Source organism: Drosophila willistoni (assembly GCF_018902025.1).
Source record: "Drosophila willistoni isolate 14030-0811.24 chromosome 2R unlocalized genomic scaffold, UCI_dwil_1.1 Seg167, whole genome shotgun sequence".
Taxonomy (NCBI): Eukaryota; Metazoa; Arthropoda; class Insecta; order Diptera; family Drosophilidae; genus Drosophila; species Drosophila willistoni.
In genome coordinates, this window is record NW_025814050.1 from 7877842 (window position 1) to 7890961 (window position 13120).

At 32.8% G+C, this 13120-nt stretch overlaps 2 protein-coding genes across 5 annotated transcripts; both read left to right on the top strand.

Moving 5' to 3' along the window:
* The first annotated feature begins 3801 nt into the window (after positions 1–3801).
* On the top strand, positions 3802–5423 carry LOC111518817. Of its 2 annotated transcripts, none has more exons than XM_023176685.2 (2): positions 3802–4211; positions 5092–5423. In XM_023176685.2, the coding sequence occupies exon 1, from the start codon at positions 3994–3996 to the stop codon at positions 4126–4128; it is 135 nt and encodes a 44-aa protein (XP_023032453.1). In that variant the 5' UTR covers positions 3802–3993; the 3' UTR covers positions 4129–4211; positions 5092–5423. The 2 variants fall into 2 exon arrangements, with proteins under 2 accessions (XP_023032453.1, XP_046866516.1); XM_047010560.1 differs by having other exon boundaries at positions 5397–5423.
* Positions 5348–11787, top strand: LOC6644267 (protein bicaudal C). 3 transcript variants are annotated; one of them, XM_002066958.4, is made up of 9 exons: positions 5348–5660; positions 5871–5920; positions 6528–6597; positions 6683–6762; positions 6829–7155; positions 7221–7346; positions 7413–7794; positions 7861–9123; positions 10803–11787. In XM_002066958.4, exons 1-9 carry the CDS (start codon positions 5348–5350, stop codon positions 11048–11050), a joined length of 2859 nt encoding a protein of 952 aa, XP_002066994.2. In that variant the 3' UTR covers positions 11051–11787. The 3 variants fall into 3 exon arrangements, with proteins under 3 accessions (XP_002066994.2, XP_015033530.1, XP_046866515.1); XM_015178044.3 differs by lacking the exon at positions 10803–11787 and adding an exon at positions 9192–9428; XM_047010559.1 differs by lacking the exons at positions 5348–5660; positions 5871–5920 and adding an exon at positions 6381–6471.
* Positions 11788–13120: the final 1333 nt, after the last annotated feature.

A 13120-nucleotide genomic window follows, 5' to 3' on the forward strand; every position in this document is an offset into this window, starting at 1 on the left:
TTAATTATAGTTAGTTTACTTATTATTGCGATTTTCCTAGATTTGTTACTGTATCAAAAGCTTTAATTAATTTAAATGGTTTCCCATGGTTAAGAATTCTTCCAAACTTTTTTAAACTTTTTTTAAAGAATTTAAGAACTTTATTTATAATTATTTACTGAACTTTGAATGCTAGTGTAATGTGGCCAAAGAATTTTATAAAGTTATGGAAAACTGTCCCGAGATAATTTTATGATTCAGGAAAGATTCATTTCTGACAGCCAAAAAAAAATCTCTTAAAGATTAATTTCTTCTAGGCAGCGATCAATTATATAATTGAATATAATTGAAAATGGCTATATGCCATTGCGGCTTATTGCCATTTTTTCTCTACGAACGGATTTTGCCATTCACTTAGTACACTGAGAGATTAGCTCAATAAAAAGTATCGACATCTATTTGCATTTGAGTACAGTGTATGAATTAGAGTTATTCTTAATAAGTGTTAAATATGAAAATTGTATCAAGTACGTATCTTTATGTTGTTAAACAATTGCATAAATTATGATAAGTGTAAGAAACTTTCTCACAGTGTACAGCAAAGCTTGATGTGAACAAGTTAAACGGCACTTTTGAGCTTCTAAAACTGTAGTGCGTTTAAAAAAACAAAACAAAACTGAGCTTTTTCCACGATTAAGCCGGCTTGCCAAATCATTCGATTAAGAAGAGAAAATCTGAATAAAAGAAAAACAGATAACAAACCAGATGATGTCATGTATATATGTAGGTACATATAAAAAACTTTATTTAACTTAAATCGATATGATATCGATACATAATAGAATCATTGTATAGAAAGGAACTTTTTACGGTTTTGGAAACAGAAATCAAAAAAACAAAATTAATTATTTGAAAAACAAATTTTTTCTTTTTGAACAGAAACAAATAAATTATACTGCTTTCAAGAAAAAAAAATCGAAAAACTCAAATAAACATTAAAAGAAAAAAAAAACTGAAATAAAAAAAAATTAATTAAAATTTTTGGCAAACAAAAATCCAGCGGTAAATAGTTCCTTTGCCTTGAATAAAACATGATTAATACTACCAGAAAAGCAGATGTAAATATAAACTAAAACTAAATAAATTAGTAAATTGCAATGTGTAAATGTTAAATATGAATTAATCCAATTATATGTATATGTAGATATAATATGGATTACATGCGCTCAAGATTTGTCTAATCAAAAAGTGTTGTGAAAGTTGTCTTCCCTGAATTTATGTTTCATTTCTTTTCAATATTCAGTTGGAAATTAAATTACAAATTTCAATATGGGTTTCAATTAATTTAAAAAACATAAAAACTTACTTGTTAGTGTATATATAGAAATAAAAAAAACATTAAGATATAAATGTATTTTCTTTTAAGTGTTTTAAATATAAAAACCATAAATGTTGATTAGCTGCTAAGCTTCAAACAAACAAACAAATAAAAAAAAGTGGAAAATTAGTTTTAAACATTTGTATTGGAAATCAAAAATGCTGTTTGCATTGAATATAAAATATTCATATCTCAATAATTAAAATAAACTATGCAAAATACTCATGTGTAAAGCAACAAAAAAAAAACCAAGAAATGAAAGGAAAAGCTAGCTTAGTATGATTCCATGTTAGAACCCTAAGAAATCAAAAAACAGTGATGTAAAAAAGTATGCAGCAAGTGGCAAATAATACAAAAAGTAATCAAAGAAAACAAAAAAAGTTAGCTATTAAAATGAAAGTAAATCATAAAAATATATATATAGAGATGAGAAATTGAACGCAAATGATGAATGTAAAAAGTAATTTAAAATGCAAACACTTAGTATATACGGCATTTGTTTAAACAATAAGCAAGCAAATATACATACACACATACATAAATATATACATAAATATATAAATAAACAATAATAAATATTTAATAACAAAATCGTGTCAAAGATGATATTCTTTTCTTATTGGTTCATGGCTTACTTTTGAAAGTTTTCAAGACTTCAACTTCCAAAATTGATTAACTGAAGCCTCAGCAATAAGCAGTGCAGGATTAGGACAAGGACGGGCGTTGGGGGAAAAGTTTAAAAAGTTTTAAAGTTTTTCAATGTGTTCAATATGACGTCAAAATCCGGCAAAAACTAATATAGATATGTATGTATTTACAGTTTCGCAAAGATCCTTTGTGGTCAATTCTTTTTTTTTCTGAATGTATTAGGAACCGATTTTAAAATTATGTATTATCTTAATTAAACCAAATTATATCATTTTTTAATAAGGTGATTCTAGCAAAAACAATTGGCCAAAATGTAGTTTTCAAGATTTAAATGCACATTAAAAGAAACCATTTTCGATTTATTTAATTTATATAGGAACATGCGATTTTATTCAACAAAATTCTCTAAATTAGACCTTGATAAATTAGGCGTTTTTTGAAATGTTATTTGGGATTTTTTAACTAGATTAAAATCAAAACTGAATAAAGTGTCTAAAATTTCAACTCAACATTTAAATTAAAAAACTTTAAAGGAGATAATACTTCCCAAAAAACGGTTGAAATATGGGAAAATTACGGAATTGCAAAGTTAGGAGTTTACGAAAATTGTTGAAAAACTTTAGAAATTTAATAAAGTGTTGAAACAACTTTTGGCAGAGCTGTGAAAGGGAGTCCCGCCCTAGCATTTGCTTAACCTGCTATATAACTGATCCCGCACTGGTCCGTCCTCATGTTACACGTGTTCTAAACTCCCACTATGCAATTTGTGTTGTTGGTCTCCGCTTTGGAAATTTTTTCGCTGAAGGTCAGTCGGGACAAGGCTTGGTCTGGAGCCAGTCAAACGCGCTTGAATGACGACGATTGCACACTTCCGAGCTCAAGTCATATATTTACTACAAAAATCGTCGTTATATCAAATCAATAATTTCGGGCTTTAATTTATATGGACAACAACTATAGTTTTGATTTTCCTTTCATTAACAACACAATATATTGTTTTCCCCTACATACATAACTCCAATATATTTCACATCTCTGTTTTTTTCCACACACGTTGTTGTTGTTCTCGGTTGTGATAATTAATTTCTTGGTTATAATAAAAAATATATATATATATATATAACAAAAATTTCAATAAAAGTAAAACAACGTTTACCCAGTAACTCAACCACCAACAAAAACATTTAACCAATTGACGGAACGTATAAAGATTAAACAGATATGCCATACCATACATTTTTTACATGTTATTGTCGCTCATTTTATAATTGATTGTGAAAAAATATCTATATATTTGTTATTGTGCTTCATAGAGGAACGAAAGAAAATAAGATAAAAGAAAGAAAAAAAAGGTAAGAATATATTGCGGTAAGTTGTACGTCATTTTGGCGCCAAAAATGAATGAAAATGTTGCTAAACTTAATAGCTAAGTGTTGGCAACATTTTCCCTAAGAACAGGCTGAGTGTTGAGCAACATTCTACTATAAATGTTCGGAGCAAATGTTGCTTGAAAGTTGCAATCTGTTTCTCTTTCGATAATACTTATCGATCTGCCATTTATAGCAAATCTCTCTCACTTTGACTATAATATTTGTTTTGTTTTGTCTCTCTCGCGGTTCATTGACCCAGCAACAACAATTTCCTTGAGCCTTGTTGGAGAAGGCCACCTCATTTATCCCATTGGTTGCTGCCTGCCCAGAGCAATTTGCTTAGATCAAGTACAGTAAATTTTGCAAAAGAAATTTTTTTTTTCTTACCTCCGGCAGAACTTGGTCTCAAGACCAATGTCACTTAATTTCAGTTGCCTTTTAGTTGTGCTTGCAAGTGGTAGCAATATAGAACAAATTTTGACGCCCAAAAAAGCATAAAAAAAAATCACAAAAAAAAGAAGAGAAATTTCATAGAAATCCTCGAATCCTTCCATTTATTATTTCACTTCTGAAATATATGTAGAAACTTTTTTGCCTAGATTTCATCGATAAATATAAATGCCTTTCGTCGAAAGATTTCAACAAATACGGAATTTTGTTATGAACGTTTGTCTTATCGAGGCCATACAATTTGTCCAGGACCTAACGCATGCCATCTGTTTGGACTTTCGTGGTTTATTCAATCCCATCTAGAGGAAAGAAAGTAACAAAGGAGGAAGAGAGGAGAACGAAAGTAGCAAAGAAACCCTGAGATTTTCAAACCAAACTTATAAAAGGTAAGAGAAAGTAAAGAAAATTACCGTAAATTTTTGATTACTTGCTTCATTTTCGTCTACATAAGAAGGAAAGTGTAAAAAAAACAGGAAAAGAAACCTCATGGTAGTTACTTTTCACTGAAGTGTGAGAGGTTATGTATAGGTCCCAGAGATATAGTAAGACATTGAACTGACAAAAGAATTGATTAATATAGTAAAGGGTTTAAGTTAACAAAAGGTTTCGTTAACCAACATTATAAAAAGCTTAATAATTTAGGCAAAATGGCGTTGCAATTGAATTCTTTGGTTCATTTTCAGTTGAATTTTTTATTGAAGACTTAAACTAGGTTTTTATTCCTGTATTAACTTAGTTTTACGCCTTGTCTAAGAAAGAATTAGTTGGCCTTCTTCTAACTTCAAGTAAACAATTAGTTTTTCGCATTTAAAATCCGAATCTAATTCATTCTGTTGGAATAGTTTTGATAAATTTGAACATTTATTTAAAGTCTTACTAGTAATTTTACTATACATTTGTCTTCAATTTTCGGCCATAAGTTTCACTTTTAATATTCTACAATTTTAACAACTTTTACCCAAATGATTTTTAGCCGAAATCACATTTTTCTCTATGCCATTTATTCCAACCACATGGAAAAAACAATTTAATATAACAATTTATGCACTTCCGGTTTTGAGTTTCTACTTCCTGTTAAATATGGCAAATAATTGTATTAACCAATTCCATATAGAAAGTAGGTTTAAGAATAACTAAAGCATTAATTCGATATATGTAACTTTACGAGAAATTTTAACTAGCTAATTTTAAGTTAGTTCTAGTTTATTTAGTGCCTTGTTAAGCCTTGAAATTACATTGCACTTTTCTTTTATTTATCGTTTTCAGCTGCAACTCATCAATCACATCACACTCAAATCGGTGACCAAAAATAAAACCAAATCGACCCACAAATCGACATCTACAACAACAACAACGACCCAATCCCTTAAAAAACGGACAGTGTAACGACATTTTTTGTGCTTGGTTTTAAAAACTCAACGAATCACACCACACACATCAAAAACTTCATATATATATCACTCACTACACACATATTTGATAGTCATCTTCGATCCAATTCGATCTCATCAAATAACCAATCATGCTTTCTTGTGCCTCATTCAACAAATTGCTCTATCCCACGGCGACAGGTGGTAGTGTTACGCCTGTAACTAGTGGTAAATCACCACTTTTGGGATCATTAGCCAATCTTCCATTGGCCACGGGACCGGCAGGAAATCCGGTTGGTGGTGGCAGTGGAGCACCAAGTGAAACGCAGAGCGAGATTTCCTCGGTGGACAGTGATTGGAGTGACATACGTGCCATTGCATTGAAATTGGGCGTACAAAATCCGGACGAACTGCATACGGAACGTTTCAAGGTTGATAGACAGAAACTTGAGCAATTTATAACGGGTAAGTGAAAATGCCTATATCCCATTCATCCAGAGTTGAAAAGTTCTTTTATGAAATTTCTGTAACTTGTCAACACTGAGTTTACTTGCAGTGTTTGTAAATATGAAAATATTCTTCCACATGTGCATTGCATTTGCTTCAACCATCAACAATTGAATAACTTGCGAATTTGTTATCTAAAAGTTTCTAATTTTATATTTCCATTCACAGCTGATAGCGCCATTGAAGGCATGAATGGTGCAGAGTATTTCTTTAACGACGTAAGTACAACTATAAAAAGGCATCATAAGATAAGACTAAAAAAATGACAGCCATGACGAAGCTATTATACACTTACAAAATATTTCGGTTAATAGATGTCGAAGCTTTTCACCTGGCAACTGACCAGACTTTTTTGAATATTGCAAACTTTTATATGCTAAATTTGATTCTGAAACTTTTAAATCGTGTTTGATCTTTATAGTCTATAATCTATTAGAACAAAAGCGTCCTTGAAAATGAGATTAGTCTTTAAAATTTTATATAAAATCCTTCATAAAAGTCTTAAAAACAGATTATCAAATACTTTGAAAATTTAATCAATATTTTCAAACAAGTCATTGACATATTTACACATATTCATTCAAAAAGAATATTTTATTGTTAATCAGTAGGCTTGGATATTTTACAGACTTCTGTCACAGAGTTTAGTTGTATTAGTCGTTTCTAATTGTTAGTATTAAAAACAGAATTCCCAAGTGAAGACAAAATTTTTTTTTCTTTTACCTACCAAAATCTAATCGTAGATAAATTTTAGTGCAAAGGAAAAATTGTAGGTGGTTTTTAAATGTGCAGTTAATTTATTTTATTACATGTACATTTTTCTAGATCATGAACACTACGGATACCTATGTAAGCTGGCCTTGCAGACTGAAAATCGGTGCCAAGAGCAAAAAGGGTGAGTGAGAGGGATTACATTGAACCCTTTTGTAAAAGGTCTTCGGTGGCGTAACAAAACAAAAAAATTTGTCCTTTAATTTTAGATCCTCATGTGCGTATTGTTGGTAAAGTGGACGAGGTATCCCGGGCTAAAGAACGTATTCTTGGCAGTCTGGACTCCCGGGTAAGTTTTTATAGATAATTCTATTTAATTTTCTATTTTCTGACTTATCCTTTATAAAACTCTAAGGGGACTCGTGTGATCATGAAAATGGATGTCAGCTATACGGATCATTCTTATATCATTGGACGCGGCGGCAATAATATTAAACGCATCATGGACGACACTCACACCCATATACATTTCCCCGATTCGAATCGTTCGAATCCGACAGAAAAATCAAATCAGGTATCGCTGTGCGGTAGCCTGGAGGGTGTTGAACGTGCTCGTGCCTTGGTTAGATTGTCCACACCCTTACTCATCTCATTTGAGATGCCTGTGATGGGTCCAAATAAACCGCAACCGGATCATGAGACACCCTATATCAAGATGATTGAAAGCAAGTTCAATGTGCAGGTAAGACATTGTGTAGAATGAATCTAAATGAATATTCAAATGAATCTATTCATTCTCTGTATTAGGTCATATTTTCTACGCGTCCAAAATTACATACATCCTTAGTATTGGTCAAGGGTTCGGAAAAGGAATCAGCACAAGTGCGAGATGCTACACAACTATTGATTAATTTTGCCTGTGAAAGCATTGCAGTAAGTTTATTAATAAATTTTAAAATAATATTCATTATTCATTGGCTTTCTCTTTGTCATTTTTAGAGCCAGATTCTTGTTAATGTACAGATGGAAATATCGCCACAACATCATGAGATTGTTAAGGGCAAAAATAATGTCAATCTTTTAAGCATTATGGAACGTACTCAAACCAAAATCATTTTTCCGGATTTGAGTGACATGAATGTGAAGCCATTGAAAAAGTCACAAGTGACAATCAGCGGACGCATTGATGATGTCTATAAGGCGCGACAACAATTGCTTGGCAATTTGCCTGTAGCATTGATATTTGACTTTCCGGACAATCAAAACGATGCCTCCGATATAATGAGTTTAAATACCAAATATGGAGTGCTAATTACCCTACGTCAGAAGCAACGCCAAAGCACTTTGGCCATTGTGATAAAGGGTTTAGAAAAGTTCATAGGTGAGTATCATCTTCTACTCCTCTCCTGTCTGATTGTCTTGTATGAAATTCTCTTTTCCCTTGTAGATAAAATCTATGAAGCTCGCCAGGAGATTCTATGCCTGTCCTCGCCAGCAATTCAACCCGTTATACCCGATCATTATTTTATGCCCAAAGATAAAGATTTGAATTTAGCGTATCGCACACAATTGACAGCATTGTTGGGCGGTTATTCAGACAATTTGAAATCCCCGCCGGGTTTGCTGCCCCCGGGCCTGTCCAATCAATTGACGCCCTATGCGAACAATAATCATTTGTTACTTAATGCCAATGCATCGGTTAATGGCAGTGGAGGTGGAGGTTTATCCACACCAACTGGCATTTGTGCGCCAACACAGAAATATATGCAGATGCATAACAATTTCCAACAGGCTCAGGCGCAGCAACAGCAGCAGCAACAACAACATGTCCAACAGGTTGCACCACGACAATCAGTGGTGGCCAATAATAATTATTTACAAGTACCAGGATCAAAACCACCACTGAATGTTGGTAGCAACACGGTGAATGTATCGCCACGCAATAGTTGTTCACAGAATACGAGCGGGTATCAGAGTTTTAGCAGCAGCACAACATCTTTGGAGCAATCCTATCCACCGTATGCCCAATTGCAGGCTACGGTATCATCGACATCATCCTCTTCGAGTTGTGCGAATCGAGCACATTATTCACCCGATTCCACTTATAGCAGTGAAGGAGGAGGCGGTGGCTTGGGCATGGGAGCCAGCGCACGTCTCGGACGACGTCTGAGCGATGGTGTTCTCTTGGGTCTTAGCAATGCCGCCGGTGGTGTTGGTGGCTCAATGGGTGGTGCTGGTGGAGGAGGTGGAGCTCATTTATTGCCGGGCAGTGCCGAAAGCTATCGTAGTCTGCACTACGATTTGGCCGGAAACGGTGTTGGAGGTGGTGGTGGTGGTGCTGCTGGTGGCGGTAAGCAACATCAGCAGTTGACTCATCGGGCTTTCGATTTCGATATGAAGCGGGCGTTCGGTTTCAAGGCCATGGAACGTACGCCTGTGGCTGGTGAATTGCGTACTCCCACCCCGGCATGGCTGGGCATGGGTCTAAGCCGCACCTCGCCGGCTCCCATTGAGACGGTGGATGACGGTTTGGCTTCCGGTCAGGGCTGGCGTATGCCAGCACCATCCCCACTCGGCTTGGGATCGCCCTATGGAGTGAGTGCGACTACTGGACTATTAGATGCCACGCCCGTCAATCGACGTATGCAATTGTCGCAGCACAAGGACATACAGACGCTATTGACAAGTCTGGGCTTGGAGCATTACATAAGTGAGTATAACAAGACTTGCTATTTAAAGATATTCGTGGTCCACTTTCAATTGTCTTTGCCAATGCAGATATAAGTGAGAGTTAGTTACGGCGTTCAAACCTGATTTTAGATGTTCATACATGAGTATATACCCCTTGCGCTTAGTGCCCTTATATAGTTATCCGAGAGAAATATTGTGTGACGATATATATAAAACCTGATTACTTATTTCAAGTTATATCACTAAAACAACGTTTTAACCGAATGACTATGTAATATATATAACTACTGTGCAAATATATACTATAAAGTCGTTAATAGTAAATTTCAGATTCTTTTATTTATCACACTTTACCAAATTAATGGCTATAAGTAATTCAGAATATAGAAATTTGTAGATTCCATCTCTAAATTTGTCTGAAAAGCCGTAAGATCGTCAAAACTTAGTCTAAAATTCGGTATCTGCATCTGACTACTAAATAAGTGTCAAGACTTATTGGCACTTGACTTTTTTTGTATAAAATACATTTTTTAATTTAAATAATTGCCTTAACTAACTCCACTTCTATTTAGAAGAACAATAGTAGTATTTAAATGGGTACATATACATATAATATAATACATATCCTATGACAAAAACGAAAAGCAGTCCGAGTTTCTAGAATATTTGAATAGTATTTTAAATTGAATTTAACCAAAGTGTAGTTAGTACTAAATAGTGTTCATTGGTGACGTTTCTTATAAATCAAATTAATTTAATTCAAATGTATTTATTAGTAGTTAATGAAACTTACGGCTAAGAGTTGGATGCCATTACAATTGAGAACCTTTAGTATAACAATTGCCTTAAATTACCGTTTTTTTGTATTATCAATCAAAGTTGAGTTCTCAAAATGTTTTCATAGTATTTTAATAACATGCCCAATATTCAAAGCTGGTCAAAAGTATTTTCACAATGAACATTCTTTACAACTTTCATTTTCGAATAATATTATTTCGAATATTTTGTTGTTAAATGATGAAGCTTCAAAGCTTAGCATGTTATATTATTTTAATTTACTAACAACAACAAAATATCTTCGAAAATAAAAGTTTCAAAAGAAAGTTCATTCTCCAAATACTATTCCTACCAGTGTACAGAATATTATGTAATATTTCTAAGGGTTTAAATTTTAAAGCATTTGAATGAAAATAAAACATAATTAGAGATTTTTGGAGTCCTAGCTAACTTGTGAGATTTAAATTAGTATGTCGTTCTAATAAGCGAGTGATAAATCCAAGGGTTTTAAGTAATGTATGTAACTGGTTTCCTTAGCTGAAGAAAATTGCATATGGGTAGGACTTTTCATAGAGAAATTTTTCATTTAGAAAAATAGACAAAAATACATTCCAAGCGAAAATCTTTAAAAATATAAAAACGTTGCTAACTTCAATTAAAATTAGTTAAAGAAAGAGAATTTTAAAATCAAAAGAATTGTTTGTACTCACCATGATAATTAAGGTTTTTCCTTGAACAAGAACTCCAAGTCAGGAAAACCTCTAATAATAGGAAGAGATTAGAATAGAATAGAAAGGCTAACTTTTGATTGATCTTAACTCTAACTGCTTATTAGTTTTCTTAAATCCAATATAATTATTTTTCATAAATATGCATTTTCGAAAACGATTCTCATTTATATTCTCTCATATTTACTTTCAGAAATTTTCGTGCTTAATGAAATCGATTTGGAAATGTTCACCACTCTGACTGAGGAGAATCTAATGGAGCTAGGTATCACAGCGTTTGGAGCTCGCAAGAAGCTGCTGACGGCCATACACACGCTGCTGGCTAATGAGGCTGCCTGCAGCAGCATGCCCAGCAGCAGCTCCTCGCAGAATTCCTCATCGCCGCGATTCTCCGGCAGTGCTGCGCCCGGCGCTGAGCGTCGTCCCTCAAATCAGTGGTGAATGAATCAAAAAAAAAAAACAACCAAATCATCACATTTTTCACACATACACCTACTATACCTATTCTAGATTTTTTTTTTTTTTTTGCATGCCCGTTTGATTTAATTTATTTTTGTAATTGTAAGCTTTCGCTATTCTATGTTAGGTCGCTTGCCGTATTGAGGGAAACGAGGAAAAAGAGACTTACTATATAACGACTTTTCTGTACTCTGCAAAGAAAAAAGATTAATGTAAAAAAGCTTGTGATTTTTGCCAGAATTTCACAATATTGCTTGACCTTGACTTATACTCGTATTTGTACTAAAAACAAAAAAACAGATAGAAAGTTGCGAAAAATTGCCAAACAGAATGTGGCCAAAATAGTTAATGATTAGTTCATTCAACGTAAAAATCGGCTTGCAGCCTGACCATAGGTAGTATGTAATTTTTAAGCAACTAATTTATTTCGAAATTATTTATATATTGTAGAACAACAACAAAACAAATATTTTGAATTATTTATGAAATTTAACTACGCAAAAAGGAAAAACCCTCCCCAAAAATATGAGTATCTACACAAAAACACATACCATATATCAGTTTATAATTGTTATTGTAAGAAATGAATTTGTGTAAATGAAAAATTGGAGAAACCCCCCCAAAAAAAGAAAATATATATATACTTGTATTAAGAGTGAAATTCGAAAGGAAAAAAAACATATTTAATATGGAATAAATTGATGTACGCATATGAAAAATGTGTGTTTTGGTAATTGACCTCTTTTATGGTTGTCTTGGGGATATGTCTCTTGGTTTTTTTTAGTGTGTAGACAACAAATAAATTAAATGTACGAATCCTTGGGCTTTCAATCCATTTGAAAACCTTGGAGTTATCCTGGTGTTCTATGAAAAAGCATTTAATCACGTATCCAAGTTGGCGATATGTGAAATTTATTTACTATTTTTATCATCTATGGAGATTCCATATTAAAGAATAATATATATGAATGCAGACTTTTATTTTGGAGAACGCCCAGTACTCGCCATTATATCACTCCGATATATTATTCTTCAGTTTGATACGATTACAGACTTTTCAGAATAATCTTAATAGCAATCTGTAAAAAAGAAGTGAATGTAACATGAGAATTTGAATGGATATAATAGACTTTACATTTTGGTTGTCAAATCTAAAATTAAGGGTTTATCTGGTAATCAAAGTTAACCCTCTAAATAACTACTTTCCAAAATAATCAAAGATGTCTGTGAGGTGGGAGAGAAAGAAGGTATTCAAACTTACATCACTGATTCTCAAAATTAGCTATTCAAGAAGCCTGCAAAATCTTATTGGACAAAGAGATCAGAGATAAGAATATTATAATCCTTTCAAACAGTCAAGCAGCTATAAAGGCTGTACGCCAAATACAGATCGAAAGGTATTTTGAATATAGTTTCTGGATCTAAATTAATATTTTCTGTCGTCTATCATCAATTGTGTTCTACATCAATTTTAAAAAAGCAAACTTTGCTGGCTGAAATATAATTTTAAGTATTCTATTAACTCGAAGCGAAAATAACATCAGTACATAAAAACAATTAATCTTATCTAAACAATTATAAAACGTCAAAATAAATTAATGTCGAAAAATAATATTAAAGACAAAAAGTTAATGAAATTACAAGTTCTTTTGGCTGTGTCTTGGATATCTTTTAGTTAAGGGGAGAAAGGACTTCGTTGTTTAATGGAAACATATTTCCTCTATCCAACCAAAAATATGATTAATTCAGCGATTTTAAAAATAGGCCCAAACTATCTACATTCATCTCTAAAAAAAAGAAGTCTTAACTCTAAAAGGCTATTTAGGAAAGTCCTGACTATTCAGTTTTTCTTAGTTTGATCACAGTTTTATCGAACAGTATATAAAAACTGGGACTATTTTCAAAAGTTGGAAGTTTACAAAATACCCAAAAAACCAAAAAACACAAAACTAATAAGACTAAGTTAACGACACACCAAATAAACACAGGAGTTCTCTTAATTACCTAAATCATTAGCACTTCTGCAATACATTTTTACAATACAAACACACA

Bases quoted from the DNA above. Each gene is read 5' to 3' on its own strand.
- LOC6644267 (XM_002066958.4), top strand. From the start codon at position 5,348: ATGCTTTCTTGTGCCTCATTCAACAAATTGCTCTATCCCACGGCGACA. The intron at 5,921-6,527 runs GTAAGTACAACT...ACATTTTTCTAG, and splicing joins CAGAGTATTTCTTTAACGAC to ATCATGAACACTACGGATAC. The intron at 7,795-7,860 runs GTGAGTATCATC...TTTCCCTTGTAG, and splicing joins GGGTTTAGAAAAGTTCATAG to ATAAAATCTATGAAGCTCGC.
- LOC111518817 (XM_023176685.2), top strand. From the start codon at position 3,994: ATGCCTTTCGTCGAAAGATTTCAACAAATACGGAATTTTGTTATGAAC.